The sequence below is a fragment of the Oncorhynchus mykiss genome, chromosome 1, assembly GCF_057628025.1.
Source record: "Oncorhynchus mykiss isolate SJ-2025 chromosome 1, ASM5762802v1, whole genome shotgun sequence".
NCBI lineage: Eukaryota > Metazoa > Chordata > Actinopteri > Salmoniformes > Salmonidae > Oncorhynchus > Oncorhynchus mykiss.
In genome coordinates this window covers 15,168,175-15,192,500 of record NC_143022.1, presented here as the reverse complement: position 1 = coordinate 15,192,500, position 24,326 = coordinate 15,168,175, and the positions used below count along the sequence as shown (strand labels likewise).

At 44.9% G+C, this 24,326-nt stretch overlaps 1 protein-coding gene across 18 annotated transcripts in view; it reads left to right on the top strand.

Moving 5' to 3' along the window:
• The window catches only part of LOC110485551 (nuclear factor 1 A-type), a 310,371-nt gene extending 294,760 nt beyond the window's left edge, over positions 1–15,611 (top strand). For 12 of the 18 annotated variants that reach the window (XM_036946715.2, XM_090185531.1, XM_036946686.2 and 9 more), the window contains one exon: positions 6,478–10,913. In XM_036946715.2, coding sequence (XP_036802610.1) covers positions 6,478–6,492 — 15 coding nt within the window. In that variant the 3' untranslated portion in view covers positions 6,493–10,913. Of the gene's footprint in view, positions 1–6,477 lie in introns of all 18 variants that reach the window. The other 6 variants (XM_036946510.2, XM_090185219.1, XM_036946569.2 and 3 more) reach the window with 1 other exon arrangement.
• Positions 15,612–24,326: the final 8,715 nt, after the last annotated feature.

Here is a 24,326-nt window from a genome sequence, read left to right as displayed (position 1 = left end):
ATCACTAACTATCTATCACTAACTACCACTAACTATCTACCACTAACTATCTATCACTAACTACCACTAACTATCTACCACTATCTACCACTAACTATCTATCACTAACTATCTATCACTAACTACCACTAACTATCTATCACTAACTATCTACCACTATCTACCACTAACTATCTATCACTAACTATCTACCACTAACTACCACTAACTAGCTACCACTAACTACCACTAACTACCACTAACTATCTACCACTAACTACCACTAACTATCTATCACTAACAAACTACCACTAATTATCTACCACTAACTAACTACCACTAATGATCTACCACTAACTATCTATCACTAACTATCTATCACTAACTATCTACCACTAACTATCTATCACTAACTATCTATCACTAACTATCTACCACTAACTACCACTAACTATCTATCACTAACTATCTATCACTAACTATCTACCACTAACTACCACTAACTATCTATCACTAACTATCTACCACTAACTATCTATCACTAACTATCTACCACTAACTACCACTAACTATCTATCACTAACTATCTACCACTAACTATCTATCACTATCTATCATTTAAACACCTCAATACACTTTATAGTTAAATAGAACAAAAATACACTAACAAATATAAATGTAAAATCCATATTTACTTATTTTTTATTTTTTACTTTTGATGAGCTAAAGTTGACTTTCAAAAAGCAGGAGGGGTTTAGATGGTTACTCTCTCTCCCTTTGGTTGGTTTGATATCACACACTCGTACACATACACATCGCCCAGAGCACACAGCTGTCGACACAGGGTGTTGGAATCCCCACCTTTCTCTCTCCCCTGGCCTGTGTATTATTTACTGTTCCAACCCCGGGGCTGTACGCCTGGTCTCTCTGTCTCTCTCTCTCTCTCTCTCTCTCTCTCTCTCTCTCTCTCTCTCTCTCTCTCTCTCTCTGTCTCTCTCTGTCTCTCTGTCTCTCTCTCTCTCTCTCTCTCTCTCTCTCTCTCTCTCGCTCTCTCTCTCTCTCTCTCTCTCTCTCTCATATCTATCGATCTGACTATACCAAACATTGGGAACACCTTCCTAATTTTGAATTACGCCCCCCGCCCCCAATTCATCGGGGCGTGGACTCTACAAGGTGTTGAAAGCATTCCACAGGGATGCTGGCCCATGTTGACTCCAATGCTTCCCATAGTTGTATGGATGTCCTTTGGGTGGTGGACCATTCTTGATGCACACGGGAAACTGTTGAGCGTGAAAATACCCAGCAGCTTTGCAGTTCTTGACACAAACCGGTGCACCTGGCACCTACTACCATACCCCGTTCAAAGGCACTTCAATATTTTGTCTTGCCCATTCACCCTCTGGATGGCCCACATACACAATCCATGTTTCAATTGTCTCAGGGCTTAAAAATCCTTCTTTAACCTGTCACCTCCCCTTCATCTACACTGACTGAAGTGGATTTAACAAGTAACATCAATAAGGGATCATAGCTTTCACCAGGTTTCACCTGGTCAGTCTATGGAAGGGAAAGGGGGATACCTAGTCAGTTGTACAGTTCCTCATTTAACTGAATCGGAGAGGTGTGGGGGGCTGCCTTAACATGGAAAGAGCAGGTGTTCATAATGTTTTGTAAACTCAGTGTATATCTATTTATCTCTCTCCATTTCTTGCTCTCTGCCTTTGTCTCCATCTCCCCACTTTCTCTGTCTCTAGTGCTCCCTCCTCTCTCTCTCTCTCTCTCTCTCTCTCTCTCTATCTCTCCCTCCCTCTTTCTCTGCTGTGAAAGTCCTACTCCCCACCACCACTTTTACTGGCCTGAATGTCTGGCTCTCACAGCACAACCTCAGCTGTCCCCTATTGACAATTATGGTGTGTGAGTGTGTGACAGAGAGCAGAGTATCTGTCTAGAGCCAGGTTGGAGCTAGAGAGAGTGTCTCGAATAAAAAACAGGGCTATAATCATCTCTAACCTCCCAAAAGAAGCCTGTGCTTTTACAGTTTTATGTCTCATTCAGGGAGCAAGGGAGAGGGGGGGGGGGGGGGGGTAGAGGGAGAGATAGATAGAGAGGAAGACCAAAAGGGAGGAGGATAAAGAAAGAGATTGAGAAAGGGAGAGGGAGAGAAACAGAGGATGACTGAAGTATGTAATGTGTGTGGTGGAGATCCTCACCAGTTTCTGTTCTGTCAGAACACTGAATGAAAACAATGTTGCTTTTCTTCACTTCCCTCAGCAAGGCGTGCACACATCCCCCCCCCCCCCCCCCCGGTAACTGGTGGCACACAAGGGTCACAAATGGCCATGTCCCGCCCGACCCTCCAGGTGCCCGCCCCACCCTCCCTGTGCCCGCTCCAGCCCCACAACGCATGGCATTGCTCATCCCAGACGCGCATCTGGTAGGCTTTCCTGTGGGCACTAGAACACACCTCAGTGTAATGGTTGGTGTTAAAGTGGGCCCCAGGCACCAGCTCCAACCAGCCTAGCAGAGCCCAGCCCGGCAGAGCCCAGCCCAGCAGAGCCCACAGAGCCCTGCCCAGCAGAGCCAAGCCCAGCCCAGCAGAGCGAAGTCCAGCCCACAGAGCCAAGCCCAGCCCAGCCGAGCCAAGCCCATCCCAGCAGAGCCAAGCCCAGCCCACAGATCCCAGCCCAGCCCAGCCCAGCCCAGCAGAGCCCAGCCTACAGAGCCCAGCCCACAGAGCCCAGCCCAGCCCAGCAGAGCCCAGCCCAGCAGAGCCCAGCCCACAGAGCCCAGCCCACAGAGCCCAGCCCACAGAGCCCAGCCCAGCCCACAGAGCCCAGCCCACAGAGCCCAGCCCAGCAGAGCCCAGCCCACAGAGCCCAGCCCAGCAGAGCCAAGCCCACAGAGCCCAGCCCAGCCCACAGAGCCCAGCCCAGCAGAGCCCAGCCCAGCAGAGCCAAACCCACAGAGCCCAGCCCACAGAGCCCAGCCCACAGAGCCAAGCCCACAGATCCCAGCCCACAGAGCCCAGCTCAGCAGAGCACCACATGTCCTCAACAACAGCCCTCTGTCTTCTGGTTCACAACACACACTGCTAATAGAGTGAACGTGTCCCTATGCTAATAACTGTGTGTGGACATTCTAACTTTCTCTCTCTCTCCCTACCCCATCTCTCTTTCTGTCTTTCTCTCTCCATCGCTCTCTCTCTCTCTCTCACTACCCCATCTCTCTCTCTGCCCTCTGCTCTGATGCAGTATCTGCAGTCTAAATCACAGCTGTCAGCACCAGCCCACTGTGTGGTAACACTACCCCACTATCCACACACACACACATAACCCCCCCCCCCCACACACACACACAGACACAGTGTTTGGTCTGCAAGAGCTCTTCTCCTCAGTCTTATCGGGACAAGGGGAAGATGGAGGGAGTTAGTGAAGGAGGGATGAGAAGAAAAAGGAGTAGGTAGAGGTGGAGTGGATGAAAAGTTTGAGTAGACAAAGATGGTGGATGGGGAGAGAGAGGGGGAGGGACGGAGGGAGAGAGAGGGGGGAGGGACGGAGGGAGAGAGAGGGGGGAGGGACGGAGGGAGAGAGAGGAAAGGAAGAGAGGGGGGAGGGAGAGCGAGAGAGGAAAGGAAGAGAGGAGAGAGAGGGGGAGGGAGGGAGGGACGGAGGGAGAGAGAGAGAGAGATCGAGAGAATGAGACAGAAAGTCCTAGAGTCAGTAACTTGTATTGATTAAAAACCTTCCAGTCTTCCCTGCCGCCGAGCAGCAGCGTGTCGACAGTAGAATTTCAACCAGTCAGGAGCTAGTCCTGCTCAGGCAGGCGACAGACCGGCTAGCAACCTGCAGGAGCACACCCACTGACACACACACACAGTACAGTCACACACACCCACAGTACAGACACCCACACACCCACAGTACAGGCACACACCCATAGTACAGATATACACACACAGTACAGACACACACACACACAGTACAGACACACACACACTCACACACACACACACACACACACACACACACACACACACACACACACACACACACACACACACACACACACACACACACACACACACACAGTACAGACATACACACAACACACAGATACAATAGACACATACGGCACACCCACAGTACAGACACACACACACCCATAGTACAGACACACACACCCACAGTACAGACATACACACAACACACAGATACAATAGACACATACGGCACACCCACAGTACAGACACACACACACACACACACACACACACACACAGTACAGACACACAAACAACACACAGATACAATAGACACATACGGCACACCCACAGTACAGACACACACACACACACACACACAGAGTACAGACACACACACACCCACAGTACAGACACACACACACACAGTACAGACACACAAACAACACACAGATACAATAGACACATACGGCACACCCACAGTACAGACACACACACACACACACACACACAGTACAGACACACACACACCCACAGTACAGACACACACACACACACACACAGTACAGACACACAAACAACACACAGATACAATAGACACATACGGCACACCCACAGTACAGACACACACACACACACACACACAGTACAGACACACAAACAACACACAGATACAATAGACACATACGGCACACCCACAGTACAGACGCACACACACACACACACACAGTACAGACACACACACACACACACACAGTACAGACACACAAACAACACACAGATACAATAGACACATACGGCACACCCACAGTACAGACGCACACACACACACACACACACAGTACAGACACACACACACACACACACAGTACAGACACACAAACAACACACAGATACAATAGACACATACGGCACACCCACAGTACAGACACACACACACACACACACAGTACAGACACACACACACTCACAGTACAGACACACAAACAACACACAGATACAATAGACACATACGGCACACCCACAGTACAGACACACACACACACACACACACACACACAGTACAGACACACACACACCCACAGCACACACAAACAATACCTTTATTTGAAACGCTTTAGCTTTGGGTCCCCTCTAGTCTCATGACTTAGTTTGGTGATTATATACCATATTTGTCATTGTGTCTTTATGTTGAAGTGTGTTTCATTGTAAGTAGAGCAGAAGGGAGAGACAGCAGTCTGTTATTTACTTCCAGCAGGTAGAGACAAAGTTGGTTTCCATGTGTGCATTTGTTTCAGAGTGCGTGCGTGTATGTGTGTGTCGCAAGAGGGCCTGGCGGAGTGTGTGTGTGTGTGTGTGTTGGAAGAGGGGCTGGCGGAGTGTGTGTGTGTGTGTGTTGGAAGAGGGGCTGGCGGAGTGTGTGTGTGTCAGAAGAGGGGCTGGCGGCGTGTGTTTGTGTGTGTATGTGTGTGTGTGTGTGTGTGTGTTGGAAGAGGGGCTGGCGGAGTGTGTGTGTGTCAGAAGAGGGGCTGGCGGAGTGTGTGTGTGTCAGAAGAGGGGCTGGCGGCATGTGTTTGTGTGTGTATGTGTGTGTGTGTGTGTGTGTGTTGGAAGAGGGGCTGGCGGAGTGTGTGTGTCTCGGAAGAGGGGCTGGCGGAGTGTGTGTGTGTCAGAAGAGGGGCTGGCGGAGTGTGTTTGTGTGTGTATGTGTGTGTGAGCTCCCTCTGAATCAATAGCGATGTATTTGTGTCTGCGGCAGCGGCTGTGTGCTCCAACTTCACAGAACAGTGACAAGAGAGAACAGAGAAGGAGAAAGAGAGGGAGAAAGAGGGATACACAGGAAGGCAACCTGGGTCTTCCTAATGGTAGTCACGTCGACGTCTGTCTGGTTGTCACGGGCAACCAGACATGACGTAACACGGGGATGAACTTGAACTTGGGGCAGGGATGAGGGATGTTGAGATGGGAGGAAGGAGGAGAGAAACGGAGAGAAGAGAAGGAGGGGCGCTTGCTCAATTGCTGAAAACGTGAACAATGGAGTGAAGGATTACGGAGGGCCAGCCAGCTAACCTGAAGAACCACCTCCCCCTCCCCCTCTGTCTGTCTGTCTGTCTGTCTGTCTGTCTGTCTCGCTCTGTCTCTCAGTCTCTCAGTCTCTCAGTCTGTCTGTCTGTCTGTCTGTCTGTCTGTCTGTCTGTCTGTCTGTCTGTCTGTCTGTCTTTCTCTTTTTTTCCTCTCTCTCTCCCTTTCTCTCTCCCCCTCACTTTGTTCAGAGCTTAAACACAGTAAAGCATGGCAGAAGTTGTTCAGAAGGCACACAGTGACCGGCTGGATAGAGGGTATAGGAACACCCTTGCCTAGCAACTAGGTACTCAGTAGAGAGGGAGTGAGACAGAGATGGAAAGGAAATGGAAAGGTAGAGCACCGACTTGAGGCAAAGGAACTGATCTATTGTCTGCTTAAATTAACTTTATCTCAACTGTCTTCTGTCTCCCTTCATCCCTCTCTCTGTTCTGCAGTGGTACCTGGGCTAGGGACTCCAGACCCCCTAGCAGCCCGCTGGACAGATCGCTGGAAAGCCCACTGGACAGATCGCTGGACAGCCCGCTGGACAGATCGCTGGACCCCCTACTTTCTCCCCTGAGTGTGACCTAACCTGAAACCCTGCAAACGTGCTCACCTGTTTGACAGAGAGAAGCCCAACCCCTCAAATCTGTCACTGCATGGCTACAACAGACCACCCCGCCCTCTCCCATCCCCCAAAAACAAGAGCAGAGCTACTGACTGCTTACACACGTACATACTATATATCTATACAGCCCATATATACCCTCATTCATATGGTTCATATGTCTATATTCATATATAGTACCAGTCCCCCCAGCTGTCTATTGGATGTGCTAGCTGGAGTTCCAAGAAAGAGCTAGCGTATGTTTCCTGGTACACGTTGTGTTTGTTTATTTTTGTATTTCTTCTCGTCGTCCCCACTTTGCCGCAGAGGGGGAGACATCACCTGACTAAATAAAAGAGCTTCCCTCAACCCTTCGTTGCCGTAGCCGACCTGTGGAGAAGGTCCGGCACAGAGACCTAAGAGTCCCGTGTACATGTGTGTATAAAGCTCTGCTGGCGTCACATGTCCCGAAACGAGAGGAAGATCAGAGCTCTTGTTCCTTTTGTTCTATGGTTGTTACCGGACTCTGTTTTCGGTTCAGTGGCTCACGGAGGTAGAGGTTTTAGCTGGGTCAGATACCAACCAGTTAATACCTCTCAGTCTCCCCACCCTACCCCAAACCAGACCTACCCAGCACCCACCCTGAGGAGGGACACTCCCCCACAGCCAAGAGTCTGAAGGTCTGAAGGTCTTCACCCCACCACGGGGCTTTTCCAGGGACATCAGTGCAGCTGAAAGACCATGCAGAGGAGAACAACCAACACTATGAACTCACAGGGGACCAGAGAGGGGATGGGGTATTCATGTTTAATATCGGTCAATCAGGTGACATATTGAAACTGGTTTAAAGCCTGCAGCAAGAAGAGAAGTATTTCAATGAGAAGCTTGTGAGAAAACCTCTGACTGGGAGGCTTGTTCATGTTACATTTTTGTATAGAGGTCATTTCAGTTCAAACTAACGGTTTTACAATGCTATACAATGCAAAAGGGCGAAGGTCTATAATTCTACAAACTGACTGGAGACATCTATGACTATCGTGAACAGTGGAATATTGAATTGAGGACAGTGCAATTTCGTTGGATAGTGGTTGGATAATTAAATATCTTTGTAGGATATGTCGTTAAAATAGTTGAAAATCATATATTTTTCTTCCTCGTCCATTCACACCTCTAAAATATCGGGGTACAAAAAAAAGTCAACTAGCACGATGGTCTGGTGAGAAAATAACAGATGTATTGAGCTTTTGTTGTCTTTTATTTGTTTGTTTGTTCATCTTGTAAATTTGCTAGTATCGTAGAATGTAAAAAATGTAAATCCCTTTTAGAAATATTGTCATTTTAAACTTGTAGCTAAGAATCTAGTCTGCTATTAATTTTTAAAAAGCAAAGTGATTAACTTATTTTAAGAAAGCACTTGATTTTAAAAGAAATAAGTAGTAGTTGAAATTTCTCATGACGCAAAATCAAGAACATACAATGTGAGCAAATATCGAAAACATAAATCTCCACTTTACCGCGCATCCAAGTTCTGGTTCGCCTGTTTGATTGGCTAGGCCTTCTCTAAGCCTTGTCCAATCAGAAGCACTTGTTCCTGCAGTTGGTTTATGGGCTGGGAGTCTAATCAGAGGATTGTAGTTGAGTGAGAAAGAGTGACCATTTGTGTTGAAAACACATTGATATCTACATCAAGGCAAGATTGCAACCAGACGGCGAAGCTTTTCAGTTGCTTCGCATGCAATTTACCACTTATTGAAGTTTTGTTTTTCTTTACTATACTATATATATATATATATATATATATATATATATATATATATATATATACACATTGTTAAGACTGACTCATCCACCCTCGATCAAAACTGAATAAAAGTATTAAAAATGTTGTTTTTTTATCTGCATGTTGTAGTGTTAGTGACAAACCTTTACATAGATTAGAGTTAGTGAATAAAGACACAGTATCCTAATCCCAACATCAGGCACTTGCCAATAGACTCTATCTGTTTGGCCCTTCGAGAGGCTTTTTTTACTGCTGGCCTTCACAATCAACCAGCTTGAACGTCTTTCAGACTCTTCTTCGCTTCTCATCATTTCTGAATCGTTTTTCCTCTTTCGTTCCCTCTTGAAATGATCAACAACAAAAAAACTCTAATCTTAAAGTATATATTTAGTTCGTATGTTCTCTAATTGCACGAAACAATTGTTCCTCATAAATGTGCCTTGAGCGATGGTCTAGTCCCGAGCTGTTGCACAATGTTCCAATGTGGAGAGTTGATCTTGTTTCTTATTTGTTTTCATCCCCCACCTCCCATTGTGGTGAAACTGAATCAGCGTTGTTATACTGATAAGAAACATGAATGATGAAATGGAAGACATCTCAGGCCTGTACGACAGCACACTATGATGCACCATGGAGGTGCTGTGTGTGTAGAAGACCTGAAACACTATATCTGTCTTGTACTACTGTTTAACTAGGCCAGCGTCAATCACCCCGACATGGCCCCCTTTTTACTCATTCCGTAAGTAGGAATAGACCTCTTTATATCTTGAAGATAGTTTAGTTAACCCCCCAGTCATCGACCCTTAACCCTTCTTTGTGTTGAGAATACTAATCTATAGATATTTATGGATGTTGCTGAAATTTCTAAATGGAAACTTCTTTTGGCTTTGGAGTTTTCCTTTTTTTAATATTTCTTTTATTCAGAAATGAATAAAGAGAAAAGAATATGCAATAGCTGCTTGCACTCATGTAGACAGTCATTTAGTCATTTGTTTGTGATGTTTATTTTTTATTTTTTACCACAGTTAGGTTGCACTTGACTGGCTACATGGTTGGTGGTCGGTCCCTTAGGCAGACCCACTCCTGGAGAACAAAGGGCTCGCAAAGCCCAGTCAGCCTCGCTCGGGTATTCTACTGTCTTTGTTTTCAACACTAACAAGTCGACCGCAAAATATATTAGGGTTCTCCTTTTTTTGGAGCGGTGGTGGTGGGGGGGGGGGGGGGGGGGGGGGGGGGGGGGTGGTTCACAAGCAAGTCTTAAACAAGTCAAACTTCCTCTCCATCACAAAATCCACATTTGACAGACAAAAAAATATGACGTCCAACAAATAAAATGCCACTTTCTATTTCCTCCATTTCAACAGACTTCCAGACGTAGATTCATTGTTTACCTGTTGATCTGTCTATTACATTTATCAGTTAAACAAGTCAATTAAATGTTTTTTGGGGGAAGCCTTCGTGATGGTTTAGTAGTAAGACTTCGTGGGTTGTGTTTGTCCTTTAGTGTGACAGTTTTTATCTTTGTCCTTGCCTACCCTTTAGCGATGAGTTGGGCATTACTTTCCTAATTATCTGCACTAAATGTGAAACAAATGACAATAGTGAGAATTATTGAAAAGAAACGGCTTCCACGGCTTAAAAGCGAAGGGAAAAAACAATTGCACGGACATTTTTTTGTCACAAAAACTTGTTGTGAACAGCCTAGCATCTAATCAGCAAGATTTGGCTGTGTGTGTGTGTAAGATACGACAAAATTACACCCTTTTTAAAGACAGAAATACTAAGCAATAGTTTGGGCAGTCTGTTTTTGTTCTTGTGTTGTGTGTAATTTAGTTCTGGGTATAGAAGTGGGGAGAAGAGTTGATGATGACAAAGGAACACCTAAAAAAAGACAAGGAAGCGATGGAGCAGGCAGGGCTGAAAGCCCTGACTGTGGGAGACGTGGTGTGTGTATGTTGTATAGTTTTATTAATTACATTGATTTTAAAGCTGCCCTATTTTATAATGCAGGACTTTTGTAACATTGATTAAATGAGGAGAAAAACTAGTGTTGTGAATGTTCTGATTGTTTGTATTAAGGCCACAGTAATAGAATGAGGTTTGTTTGTTCTCTGGGAACTGGATTTAAGTTGAAAACTTTCCCGTTTTCCTTTTTTTTGTTTTTTAAAAATGTATTTAAGGACTTTCTCTTCTTTTGATGGTACAGCATATTCCTATACTTAAAAAGTACAGGGTATTGAGGTGAAAAGCCCATTGTACATGGATGTTACAGTATACTGTATGTTTTGAAGGTTATTGGTTGCATCAGTGTTGATGAAGGTAAATTTAGGTAATTTTAAGGAAATTGGTAAGAAAATATAGCGTTTTTTTATGCATAATTTTTTTTTAGTTTAGGCAGAAGACAATGACATAGACAAAGGATGCCCCTATTATAAATGCATCCAGGCATCTTTTTTTATGTTCACCATTCCATGCAGGAAAATAAACAGCTTGATATGCAACATGATTCTTTTCCTTTTTCACATATTTATTTCCCTCTCAACCCTTTTTATTGATTTATTTGACTAGGCAAGTCAGCTAAGAACAAACTCGTATTGACAATGACGTTCTCCCGGGGAACAGTGGGTTAACTGCCTTGTTCAGGGGCAGAACAACATATTTTTACCTTGTCAGCTTGGGGATTCGATCTAGCAATGTTTCGGTTACTGGCCCAACGCTCTAACCACTAGGCTACCTGCCACCCCACTTCATCACCAAATAGTCCTCATAAACCGTGGGTCCTCTCACACCACTTTCCATTGACACACTCACTTGCTGTTCTTCATTGCATTTGCAAAACACGGTTACCGCCAACAAACACACGCCGCTTGCCTAGATAGGGGTGAGTTAAAAAAATAAGTATTGTACAAGTTTCCTGAAACTTTGTAACAGGAGCTGCATGGGAAGGTGTGTGCAATAACCTGTACACAACTTATCTGCAGTCACCGTTTGCTCCCTCAAACTGGGAACCTCAAAGATTTTGATGTTTAACTGAATCGGCAAGCTTTAATTCACATTTTGTGCTAATAGAGACATTTTTGGAATATCACCTCAAGAAATTAGAGTTTACAATTTAACACTACTGACATTTTCAGTTGTACTACTTGTCTTCCATCTCCTCAGGTAACCATATCCTAACCATATCCTAACCATATCCTAACCATATCCTAACCATATCCTAACCATATCCTAACCACTCACCACCAACATATACACATTTAACTCACTCAAGATGGCCTGGCCTTTCCCTTCACCCACATCTTCTCTTGGGCTTCTTATTCTCAACATTTTGCCAAACACCCTTTGGAGTGTCTCTGGAACCGAGTTGAGCTGTAATGCTGAAACACATAACTGGGGAATACCGTAACGTACAGCAGAGGGTGGAGAGACAATACACGGTTGGCGATACCACACCTGAGTGGTAGCCCTGTGTATGAACAACCGTATCAGGTCTCCTTTAGAAGCCCACAGACTCCAATAGTAAAGACCACTAAGTAGTCCTAGGAGAATACAATGCCATCTGACAGAGCAAAAGGACCCAACAGAAAGAGTCATTCCCCAAAATGAAGGATCTGGCTTTTAATTGATCCCTTAGTCTCTTGATGAAGCTCTCCTGTAACAACCCTGTGTAGTGACCTTGTAGTCTCGTTGGAGAAGTATACACTAGGTAGTCCTGGAGAAATAGAGGGGACACCGAACGGTTCATATTGACGAGCTGTTCAGCCTACAAGAAGAGCTTTCACACCATCCCTTTCCCATCCAGTCAGTTAGGCTATTTTATTTAACCTTTTCTTAACTAGGCAAGTCAGTTAAGAACAAATTCTTACCTTACAATGACGGCCTACCCCGGCCAAACCCTCCCCTAACCCGGCCGATGCTGGGCCAATTGTGTGCCGCCCTATTGGACTCCCGACCACGGCCGGTTGTGATACGGCCTGGGATCGAACCAGGGTCTATAGTGACGCCTCTAGCACTGCGATGCAATGCCTTAGACAGCCCAGCCACTCTGTTTCATCCCCGTGAAACGATATCTATTTTGACCACCGTCTGAGGAATTCTGCCCGTAGATCAGGAAACAGGGTTAAATAACGGCCAGGCTTTGCGAACGCACATCAAAGGCCTTTCTTGTCTTTCGTCTGTCCAAATTGTCGTGGGCGTTGTTGATGTAGTGATTTTCCATTTGTAGAGTCATTGGTTTAGGGCTGAAGAATCCTAATACAATGTTCCATGCTGCAACTAAAGAAACAACATGTAATACTTTTCAATCCATTTAGACACCTAAATCTGTGAAATATACCAATGGGTGTAATACATAGGCAGAATGGCATTCGCTAACGGTGTGGCAATCGTGCAAGACATGGGAAGAGCTTCAATGAACCCTGAGACACTTCTGTCCAAAGACACATGATACTGTACCAACTGAGCTCTTTTCTCCCTGGCATTGAACCCAGATGGAAAAGTTGTCATTTTACACATACGGAAAAATTTAACAATACGGCCCGAGGAGGTGAGGTATACGGCCACTATTCCACGGCTAAAGGCTGTTCTTATACACGATGCAAAGCGGAGAGCCTGGATACAGCCCTTAGCAGTGGTATATTGACCATATACCACAACCCCCCGAGGTGTCTAATTGCTATTAGAGCAGTAAAAATGTATGTTGTGTCATACCCATGGTATACCATATACCATGGCTTTCAGCCAATCAGCATTCAGGGCTCGAACCACCCGATTTATATTTTAGTTTAGGGGTTGATCATATTTAGAAAATGAAGTAAACATTCTTCACATTGTTGTCTGTGTATAGAACCAAATTCATTGCAAAACAATAGGGAGGTACAGTATGTTACATTTTCATTGAAGGGATAACAGAAAGTCATTTCATGCGAAGGGAGTTAACATGGAAGCTGTTCCATAGCTCTCCACTCTAATAAATAAATAGTGTCAATAATCCTTTGCAAAGATATTTATTTATCCTCTTGAAAACCCATTACATGGTGCTAAGTAGTAAACAAAGCCGCTGAAGGACAGTGAAATGATCAAATGAGACAAATTGAACTTATTATCCTGCTTTCTGACAACGTATAAGCCTAGCAGTTTAATCTGCATGGCAACTATGCACTGATTAAATATATATCCACATAGTGTATATACACATATTATCCATGTATATGTGTGTATATTTCAAATGGAGATCTTTGGTATCTACTTTGCCTTCTTTTATGACAAATTGTTTTCTTTTCGAGATCCCAGCTTAAAGATCAAACATGAACATCTAGAAGAAACCAGCATATGACATGATATATGAAGAAGATGTAGTGCCTGTGAACTGTATTATATTGCTCTACTGAATATGATAATTGTTTGTAATTGTTTAAATCTCTGAACACCAGTAGCCTTTGCTGTCTGTCAGACCCCTCTGATTATAGCTCATGTACAATAACCTTAGAGATAGAATCGCATGCTCTTCCATAATCGCCTAGTAAGCTGTTTAGAATGTATCTACAAAAAGTAATTTTATGTTTGTTTATTATTTTATCCATCCCATCACTTATACTCCTTTTACCCCTTCTCTTATCTCCCTAAACCTCAAATGTTTTCTTTATTTCTACCATCCTGACTCCATCTTCATCCGACTTTTGAGTTATCAAGGTTTTTGGAGGGTATCTGGCTGCCATGAGAAGTATCTTCATGTTCATGTCAGTGTTTTTGTTGCACTCCTTCCAATCAACCTCATTGACTTTAGGCGGTGATGGTACCATGATGACTAGGCTAGGTGTTCAGTGGAGCCAGCTAGCTAAGATCCCCCCCCCCCTCCCCTCCCCTCCCGCACTCCTTAGACAATCTGCACCGACTGACCATCAGGACTAAGCTCTCTCTCTCTACTGGGGGGGACACAGAACTCCAGAACTCCCTACTCTTCTCAAGTACAGGAGTACCATTGATGAGAACCATGAGAAGCACTGCAGCTCCAGCGTGAATCTCCCTCACACGCCCTTTGTTAAGGGGGAGGAATCAATGGCTGCAGTCATTTCTGCTCCGTTCAGCACTATTGAGGACAGAATCCCTCATTGAGCCGCCGAGAGGCCCGAAGGTGGGCTTTCTGAGAGGCCTGCTCTTAGGGAAGCACTTCAAAAGAGAGGCAAATCAGTGCGAAGGTGGATGGGAAAGTTCCAGAAAGACAGCTATGCACACCTAAGAGACTCTCGGTTAAACAATGCTAATCCCCAATCCTGTTAGCTCAATTGGCTCACCCAGGGATAGACTTCCCAACATCTTAACTCCCTATGTTCCAAACTGGTCAGCTGGTCAACGTGGGAAGCAGCCCTCTTTGAAACCAACATTTAAGCAGTAGGCTATTTCAATCTGACGTCACTTTCCTTCATATTACAAGTGGACTTTAGTAGACTAGTCTTGAACCTTTTTACATCAAACCAGGAGTGGAACTATTGTAGACACCTGTTCATATGGTGCGTTAGGGAATACCGCAACTTCCCCCAGCCTTGAGTCTCAAATCTCCACCATGGTCAAACTAACGAAGACAATCTTGACAAAGGTCAGCTTGAGTGAACCTGAGTGACAGAGGGAGGAGATCAATGAACTCCTGGTGCAGTCTGAGTCCCACATCCTTATCACAAAGGCTTCATATCCCAGCATCCACGTCACCAAGACTTCATATCCCAGCATCCACGTCACCAAGACTTCATATCCCAGCATCCCCGTCACTGCCTCCGCGAGTCCTCACAAACCACCATTCCATTCGGTCCTCATAAATCACAATCAAACATTTTAGTATTCAACAGATAAGTGAAACTGACTAATACCTTGTGCCTCTACTATACTTTTATGGAACAGAACAGTGAACCATTGAGCACCTATTGTTTGTTGGATGTTACTAGCGCCATTGTTTGTTGACTGCCATTGTATCTTCTGTTATGATGTGAGTTGTTGTTACCTGTCGGTTGTCCGAACACCTTGTGTGACCGTTGTTTTTTTTCCATTTTCCTTTTTACTGTTGTTTTTTTATTACTGGTGTAAAATCATCCTTCTCATTTCCATTAGTGAAACCATCATGTCCACGCAGAATCAATTACTGGAATCAAGACATGCATTTCCTATGCAACAACAACAACAAATATCTAAATAAAGTCGCTAATGCTGTATTTCAGTGGCCTTGTTACTTATTTCACAAATGCAAGTGTTTGTATGGTTGTCACCACATTTGTGTTTGTGTGAAACTGCTACTGTTTACTCACTGAAATACTGAAGGGATGGAAAGATACAACAAATGGACCAAAAAAAGGCTGAAATGTGTTCAGTAATGAAAGGTCATTGAAACATAAACAGTATAAATCACATCTAACTTTTTATATACATTCTCAGAACTTAATTGACTTACTTTCCAACCTGGCGTTTTGGGGCAGCATTAAAACGCCTTTGTGGCTCATCTCAGCACTTAGTGGTTTGGCAGGTAACCTAGCGGTTAAGAGCGTTGGGACAGCTACCGAAAGGGTGTTGGTTCGAATCCCCAAGCCGACTAGGTGAAAAATCTGTCAATGTGCCCTTGAACAAGGCACTTAACTCTAATTGCTCCTCCTGTAAGTTGCTCTGGATAAGAGCATCTGCTAAGTGGACAAAATGAGTGCTGACGCCAGCTGTCTGAGGGGAGATTACACCTGCGCTCTGTTGAACACTGCATGGCTGCTTCACACTAGTTCTCTCATGCCTCATTTGAGACAGGTGTTTCTTGGCTCAATCTCACTCTGGTGATTAACCAAGAAAGAGTTGAACATGGGCATAGTGATGGCATGAACTCCTTGACACACCCCTACTATAAATCCCTTACAGTGCCCTTTTCCCCACATCGGTAAACCACTCCAATAGAAATAGATGTCCGGTACGGTGAGGTAAGGCACTCAGTATTGGAAGACAACCGTGAAGAAATCCATTGACACACAAGTAAATGATTATACAACATTACTAGCCAATGTTGAACGGCTTGTTTTATCACAGGGCTTAAAGACTGTATAAAAGAGGGGCCCCAAACAGTAGACATCACTGGACACGCCTGTCATCCCCAAACAGTAGACATCACTGGACACGCCTGTCATCCCCAAACAGTAGACATCACTGGACACGCCTGTCATCCCCAAACAGTAGACATCACTGGACACGCCTGTCATCCCCAAACAGTAGACATCACTGGACACGCCTGTCATCCCCAAACAGTAGACATCACTGGACATGCCTGTCATCCCCAAACAGTAGACATCACTGGACACGCCTGTCATCCCCAAACAGTAGACATCACTGGACACGCCTGTCATCCACAAACAGTAGACATCACTGGACACGCCTGTCATCCCCAAACAGTAGACATCACTGGACACGCCTGTCATCCCCAAACAGTAGACATCACTGGACACGCCTGTCATCCCCAAACAGTAGACATGACTGGACACGCCTGTCATCCCCAAACAGTAGACATCACTGGACACGCCTGTCATCCCCAAACAGTAGACATCACTGGACACAATTATAACAGATAATTGGAACGGGAACGTCGCTCCACCAAACTGGGAGTCTTCCGACTAGCTTGGAAAGACAGTACCGTGCAGTATCGAAGAGCCCTCACTGCTGCTCGATCATCCTATTTTTCCAACTTAATTGAGGAGAATAAGAACAATTATTTTTGATACTGTCGCAAAGCTAACTAAAACGCATTCCCCAAGAGAGAATGGCTTTCACTTCAGCAGTGATAAATTCATGAACTTCTTTGACGAAAAGATCATGATCATTAGAAGCAAATTACGGACTTCTCTATAAATCTGCGTTTTTCTCCTAAGCTCAGTTGTCCTGAGTCTGCACAACTCTGCCAGGACCTAGGATCAAGGGAGACACTCAAGTTTTTTAATCCTATATCTATTGATACATTCATGAAAATAGTAATGGCCTCTAAACCTTCAAGCTGCATACTGGACCCTATTCCAACTAAACTACTGAAAGAGCTGCTTCCTGTGCTTGGCCCTCCTATGTTGAACATAATGAACATAATAAAAGTGGCAGTAATAAAGAATCTCTTGAAAAAGCCAAACCTTGACCCAGAAAATATTTTTAAAACTATCGGCCTATATCGAATTTCCATTCCTCTCAAAAATGTTAGAAAAAGATGTTGCGCAGCAAATCACTGCCTCCCTGAAGACAAACAATGTATACAAAACGCTTCAGTCTGGTTTTAGACCCCATCATAGCACTGAGACTGCACTTTTAGAGAGATTGGAAACCTAAATCTACACGGACAAGTTCTGGCCTGGTTTAGATCTTGTCTGTCGGAAAGATATTAGTTTGTCTCTGTGGATTGTTTGTCCTCTGACAAATCAACTGTAAGTTGTGGTGTTCCTCAAGGTTCCGTGTTAGGATAAATATTGTTTTCACTATATATTTTACCTCTTGGTGATGTCATTCAGGAACATAATGTTGACTTTCACTGCTATGCAGACACAACTGTACATTTCTGATACACAGGTGTACATTTCGATGAAAGATGGTGAAGCCCAAAAATTGCCCTCCCTGGAAGCCTGTGTTTCAGACATAAGGAACTGGATGGCTGCAAATGTTCTACTTTTAAACTCAGACAAAACAGAGATGCTATTTCTAGGTCCCAAGAAGCAAAGGGATCTGCTGTTGGATCTGACAATTAATCTTGATGGTTGTACAGTCGTCTCAAATAAAACTGTGAAGGACCTCGGCGTTACTCTGGACCCTGATCTCTCTTTTGACAAATATAGCAAGACTGTTTCAAGGACACCTTTTTTCCACATACGTAACATTGCAAAAATCTGAAACTTTCTGTCCAAAAATACTGCAGAAAAATTAATCCATGCTTTTGTTACTTCTAGATTAGACTACTGCAATGCTCTACTTTCCGGCTACTCGGATAAAGCACTAAATAAACTTCGGCTGCTGGAATCTTGACTAGAACCAAAAAATGTGATCATATAACTCCAGTGCTAGCCTCTCTACATTGGCTTCCTATTAAGGCTAGGGCTGATTTCAAGGTTTTACTGCTAACCTAAAAACCATAACATGGGCTTGCTCCTACCTATCTCTCCAATTTGCTCCTGCCGTACATACCTACACGTACGCTACGGTCACAAGACGCAGGCCTTCTTACTGTCCCTAGAATTTCTAAGCAAAGAGCTGGAGGCAGGGCTTTTTCCTATAAAGTTAAATTTTTATGGAATGGTCTGCCTATCCATGTGAAAGACGTAGACTCGGTCTCAACCTTTAAGTCTTTACTGAAGACACATCTCTCCTATGATTGAGTGCAGTCTGGCCTAGTGGTGTGAAAGGGAACGGAAAGGCACTGGAGCAACGAACCGCCCTTGCTGTCTCTGCCTGGCCAGTTCCCCTCTCTCCACTGGGATTATCTGCCTCTAACCCTATTACAGGGGCTGAGTCACTGGCTTACTGGTGCTCTTCCATCCCGTCCCTAGGAGGGGTTGAGTCACTGACGTGATCTTCCTGTCTGGGTTTGGTGCCCCCCTCGGGTTCGTGCCGTGGGGGCTATACTCAGCCTTGTCTCAGTTGGTGGTTTGAAGATATCAGTGGTGTGGGGGCTGTGCTTTGGCAAAGTGGGTGGGGTTATATCCTGCCTAGTTGGCCCTGTCTGGGGGTATCGTTGGACAGGGCCACAGTGTCTCCTGACCCCTCCTGTCTCCACCTATTTATTTATGCTGTCGGGGGCTAGGTTCAGTCTGTTATGTCTGGAGTATTTCTCCTGTCTCATCTGGTGTCCTGTGTGAATTTAAGTATGCTCCCTCTAATTCTCTCTCCCTCCCCATCTGGAGGACCTGAACCCTAGGACCATGCCTCAGGACTACCTGGCATGATGTCTCCTTGCTGTCCCCAGTCCACCTGGCCGTATTGCTGCTCCAGTTTCAACTGTTCTGCCTGCGGCTATGGAACCCTGACCTGTTCACCGGACGTGCTACCTGTCCCAGACCTGCTGTTGTCAACTTTCTGGAGACAGCAGGAGCGGTAGAGATACTCTGAATGATCGGCTCTGAAAATCCAACTGACATTTACTCCTGAGGTGCTGACCTGTTGCGCCCTCTACAACCACTGTGATTATTGTTATTTGACCATGCTGGTCATCTATGAACGTTTGAACATCTTGGCCATGTACTGTTATAATCTCAACCCGGCACAGCCAGAAGAGGACTGGCCACCCCTCAGAGCCTCGTTCCTCTCTAGGTTTCTTCCTAGGCTCCTGCCTTTCCAGGGAGTTTTTCCTAGCCACCGTGCTTCTACATCTGCATTGCTTGCTGTTTAGGGTTTTAGGCTGGGTTTCTGTATAGCACTTTGTGACATCGGCTGATGTAAGAAGGGCTTTATAACTACATTTGATTGATTGATTTCCAAAGCAAGTGAAATAGATAATAAACTAAAGTCAAATAAACAATAAAACTTAACAGTAAACATTGCACTCACAAAAGCTCTCTGTCTCTCTCTCAGTAGGCACTTTCTCCAAGATGTGGTGCTGTGGGGAGTGAACTTGGATTCTCCCGGGGGATCAGCACCGACTGAGCGTTGGGTTTCAGGACGAGAGGCAATCCTCAGATGAAACCGCAAGAGATGCTGTGAATAATTCACCAGTAACAAGGGGCATCACATTTCCACCAAGGGCAAAACCCAAAACCATGTCTCCCCCTAGCTCACCCCCGTTCACCCTCACAACACGCCCCTTTCCCAGAGAGATAAGCGGTTAGGAGGTCGGAGGTCTTGACCCCTCTTTGACAGGTTACCACAACATCTCTGGAGGTCAGTCTTCTTTCCTCCCTTCCTGTTTTACTACTTGAAAGTGATATTTATGGACACACACACAACCAGTCCCATAGTGACACGTCTGCACCTTGATCGAAGATCAAAGGAGGGATGGATTTATTTTAAGATAATTCTAACTAACCACCCTTTTCACAGAGACTTTACAAACTTTATCAATACCGGTGTCACCCATGACAAAATAATTAATGGATTCCGTTGACTGATAGTTAGTAAGTTGAGGTAGGAGCCAGCTGCAGAGCAAGCCCTCATTAAAACACAGATCATAAATTGTGGAGGATCTGAAGGGCTAATCTGGGATTTAAAGCCCTCCTGGCATAATTATAATTAATTTCCCTTCATTTGCTTAGACAAAGCCTCTCCAATGTGGGAATGACTTGTGGCAAGGTTTTTAATTATTTGAACAAACCACTTAGAGACTAAATTCCACACCTACTGTAGCTAAATGAGTTGGGGAAACTCATGTTGTTTACATCGTAGCAGCACCTGTCCTTATATCCTCATTGTCGAAACATTGAGCTTGGAATGGCCGTTACACTTAAAAACCCATGCATCCATGACATCAAGTTTTCCTTGAGGCAGGATATTTTCTTAGGGTGTCCAGTATGTGTCCAGTATGTGTCCAGTATGTGTCCAGTATGTGTCCAGTATGTATCTATGCAAGTTTATCTGTAAACACACAACAAACGAATGGCCCAAGGACTCTGAATCATGAATGTTCCTCCTAACCAGCACCTAGTTGGTGATGTGTGTACAGTACACCTTTAGGGAATATGTTCTTAGCTCGGGCTAAATTGGGTGTCAGCGCTAGCTAATTAACCCCTCATTAAAGTTGTGTTCAGGCGTTATTCAGACATCGTTCAAATGTTGTTCGGACATTGTTCAGACTTTGTTCAGACATTGTACAGACTTTCTTCTGACATTGTACAGGTGTTTTTTCCACGTCGTTCAGACACTGTATAGATGTTGGGGCACAGAGCTCCTATAATTCACAGTGATTATAGATGTAATTCTATGCGCTGGGCCCTGTTTTAAATCTGCACATTCCAATTCACTGACTACAGTACAATCGGCCATTCGCCATTCACTGAGTCTAATCAGAGCATGAGATTACAATCCCATAGAGTAATCAGAGGAGAGTTTGAACGCTTAATTGTATAACCACAATAGCCCATCAGGGTAGGCTTGAAGTGCAATATTCTAGCTTCTTCCACAACTCAAAACAGATGTCACGTCTTGGTTTGAAGAGTTGTTTGTGGGCCAATAATCACATAGTTCTCTCCAATAGAGCAGTGTGTTCCATTATGCTTTCTAGTGTGGTGGTGTTGTATAGAAAACAGGATGCAGAGGTTGAACCAATAAAGCAGTAGGAACAAGGGGAATGAAAGAAAGAAAGGGTCTGAGGAGGAGAAAATAATGAAGAGATGAAGGAAAAAGCAACTCAGCAGTTCCATTTTCCTTATTTAACTACCGTTGTTTCCCCCCCTGGAATTAAAAGGTTTCAACAGCTTGTGTCGCCATGGGACAGGCACAGAGCTCAATGTGTCATGGGGTCATTGTTGTGTGTGTGTGCGTGTGTGCGTGTGTGTGTGTGTGTGTGTGTGTGTGTGTGTGTGTGTGTGTGTGTGTGTGTGTGTGTGTGTGTGTGTGTGTGTGTGTGCATGAGAGAGAGTGTTTTAAATGTACACGAGCACCATGTGTGTGGTGCGACGGTAATTCCACCTGTGCCTTTTGTTGCAAAGCGCTCCACAGACGAGAGGGATTCCGTCTGTGGCCTGCCCCGCACACTCAGGATTACCACGCATCGTTAATCAAAGGCAACGCGGCAGGACCTAGGAGGGAGAGAAAAGTTCGCCACAGGTGATATCAAGTCCATTATCATATTATCGCCTCAGGCACAGCCATTACAGTGGAAATTACGAAAAAGGTTTTTTTGAGAAACGGGGGAGATTCATGTGGGGATCAGTGGAACGACTTGGAACAGGAGGAGAGAGAGAGAGAGAGAGAGAGAGACAGAGAGACAGAGAGACAGAGAGACAGAGACAGAGAGACAGAGAGACAGAGAGAGAGAGAGATGGAAGAGGGTCCAAGCCCCCCTTAGACCCTCTTCCATCTCCCTCTCTGTCTCTGTCTCCCTCTCTCTCTCTGTCTCTCTGTCTCTCTCTCTCTCTCTCTCTCTCCTCCTGTTCTCTCTCTCTCCTTGGTTCTCGTAGACAGAGGTAGGTGAGCTGCTCTAGTCTGGTTAGCCATCCAGTTGCTGGAAAGGATGAAGAAATTACTAATTTTACTTCAAGTTTGATTCAGTTCAAACTAAATGTGCTTCATTGGCACAACAAAGATAGCAGCCTATGTCTTATCGAGCTTAACCAAAATATATGATGAATATATTGTGCAGAATCTCTTTGTCTCTGGTCATTTTTATCTCAAATCAAACTATTGGCTTTTTTGCAGTGAAAATGACCTATAACAGCCTATGGCTACGCTGCATGTAAATAAAAAACCAGAAGGCCGCACACTGTTAAAGCTCCTGACAGCTTTATTGACAACATCCCAAACAGATCTTCGTTACGGCAAACAACAAACGGAGTGCTCACATCCCCAAATATACACATTTCACATCCCCAAATATACACATTTCACATCCCAAAATATACACATTTCACATCACATGAACATTACGGACGTGAAGCATGGTGGGTGCAAAAACAATCTGTGAATCTCGTACATTTCTGCATTTAAACCATCGTAACTGTACCTTTACTTTGAGTAACCAACAAATGTCCTCAATGAGCCAGCTATGGCAGCCCATTCACCCCTATCCCCCTGTCCCCACTTCCCCCCTGTCCCCTAAATGAGCATTGTGTTGTTGGGCCTGCCCTTGGACTCTGGCCTCATCCATTCAATGGGGGGGGGTGATGATGATGGAGAGCCCTGGCCACGCCTGGACCCCTAATGAACGGGCAATTAAAGAGTGCTTATTGGTCCTGGTGTCCATAGAGAAATGAACATGAATCAAAGACTAGGCCTGTGTGGGGTATTAGGGGGGGGGGGGGCACTGGTCCCACCAGGGGCCAGCAGTCAGCCCGACACACTGAATAGCAATGAGGAGCCTGGGAGGGGCCAGCTCCCAGCTTGAAACCCTTTAATTGTCCTTTAAAGTAGGGTGACGATCAATAGCTACCCCAGCACGTAATAACAGAGGCTGACTCAAATGGTACCCTGTTCCCTAAGTAGTGCACTACTTTTGACCAGGGCCCATAAGGTATCCCATAGGGCTGTTCCCTAAGTAGTGCACTACTTTTGACCAGGGCCCATAAGGTACCCCATAGGGCTGTGGTCATATAGGGAATAGGGTGCCATTTGGGACGCAGACAGAGGCTGGGAGGGGTAACGCTAGCAGGTGAAGAGAGACAGAGAAGATGACCTTTGAACCACTGCACTGCAGTCTGAAACCAATGATCTCATGGCTTGTACAACGCAAGCGTAATAGTTTTGGGTGTGGGATGTAAATAAGGTATGATGTGGTTTGATATTCAGTCAGGTTCAGTCTGACTCACTAGTCCCTATAGTCCAGGTTCAGACTCACTAGTCCCTATAGTCAAGGTTCAGTATGACTCACTAGTCCCTATAGTCCAGGTTCAGACTCACTAGTCCCTATAGTCCAGGTTCAGTATGACTCACTAGTCCCTGTAGTCCAGGTTCAGTATGACTCACTAGTCCTTATAGTCCATGTTCAGTATGATTCACTAGACCCTATAGTCCAGGTTCAGACTCACTAGTCCCTATAGTCCAGGTTCAGTATGACTCACTAGTCCCTGTAGTCCAGGTTCAGTCTGACTCACTAGTCCTTATAGTCCATGTTCAGTATGATTCACTAGTCCCTATAGTCCAGGTTCAGTATGACTCACTAGTCCTTATAGTCCATGTTCAGTATGATTCACTAGACCCTATAGTCCAGGTTCAGACTCACTAGTCCCTATAGTCCAGGTTCAGTATGACTCACTAGTCCCTGTAGTCCAGGTTCAGTCTGACTC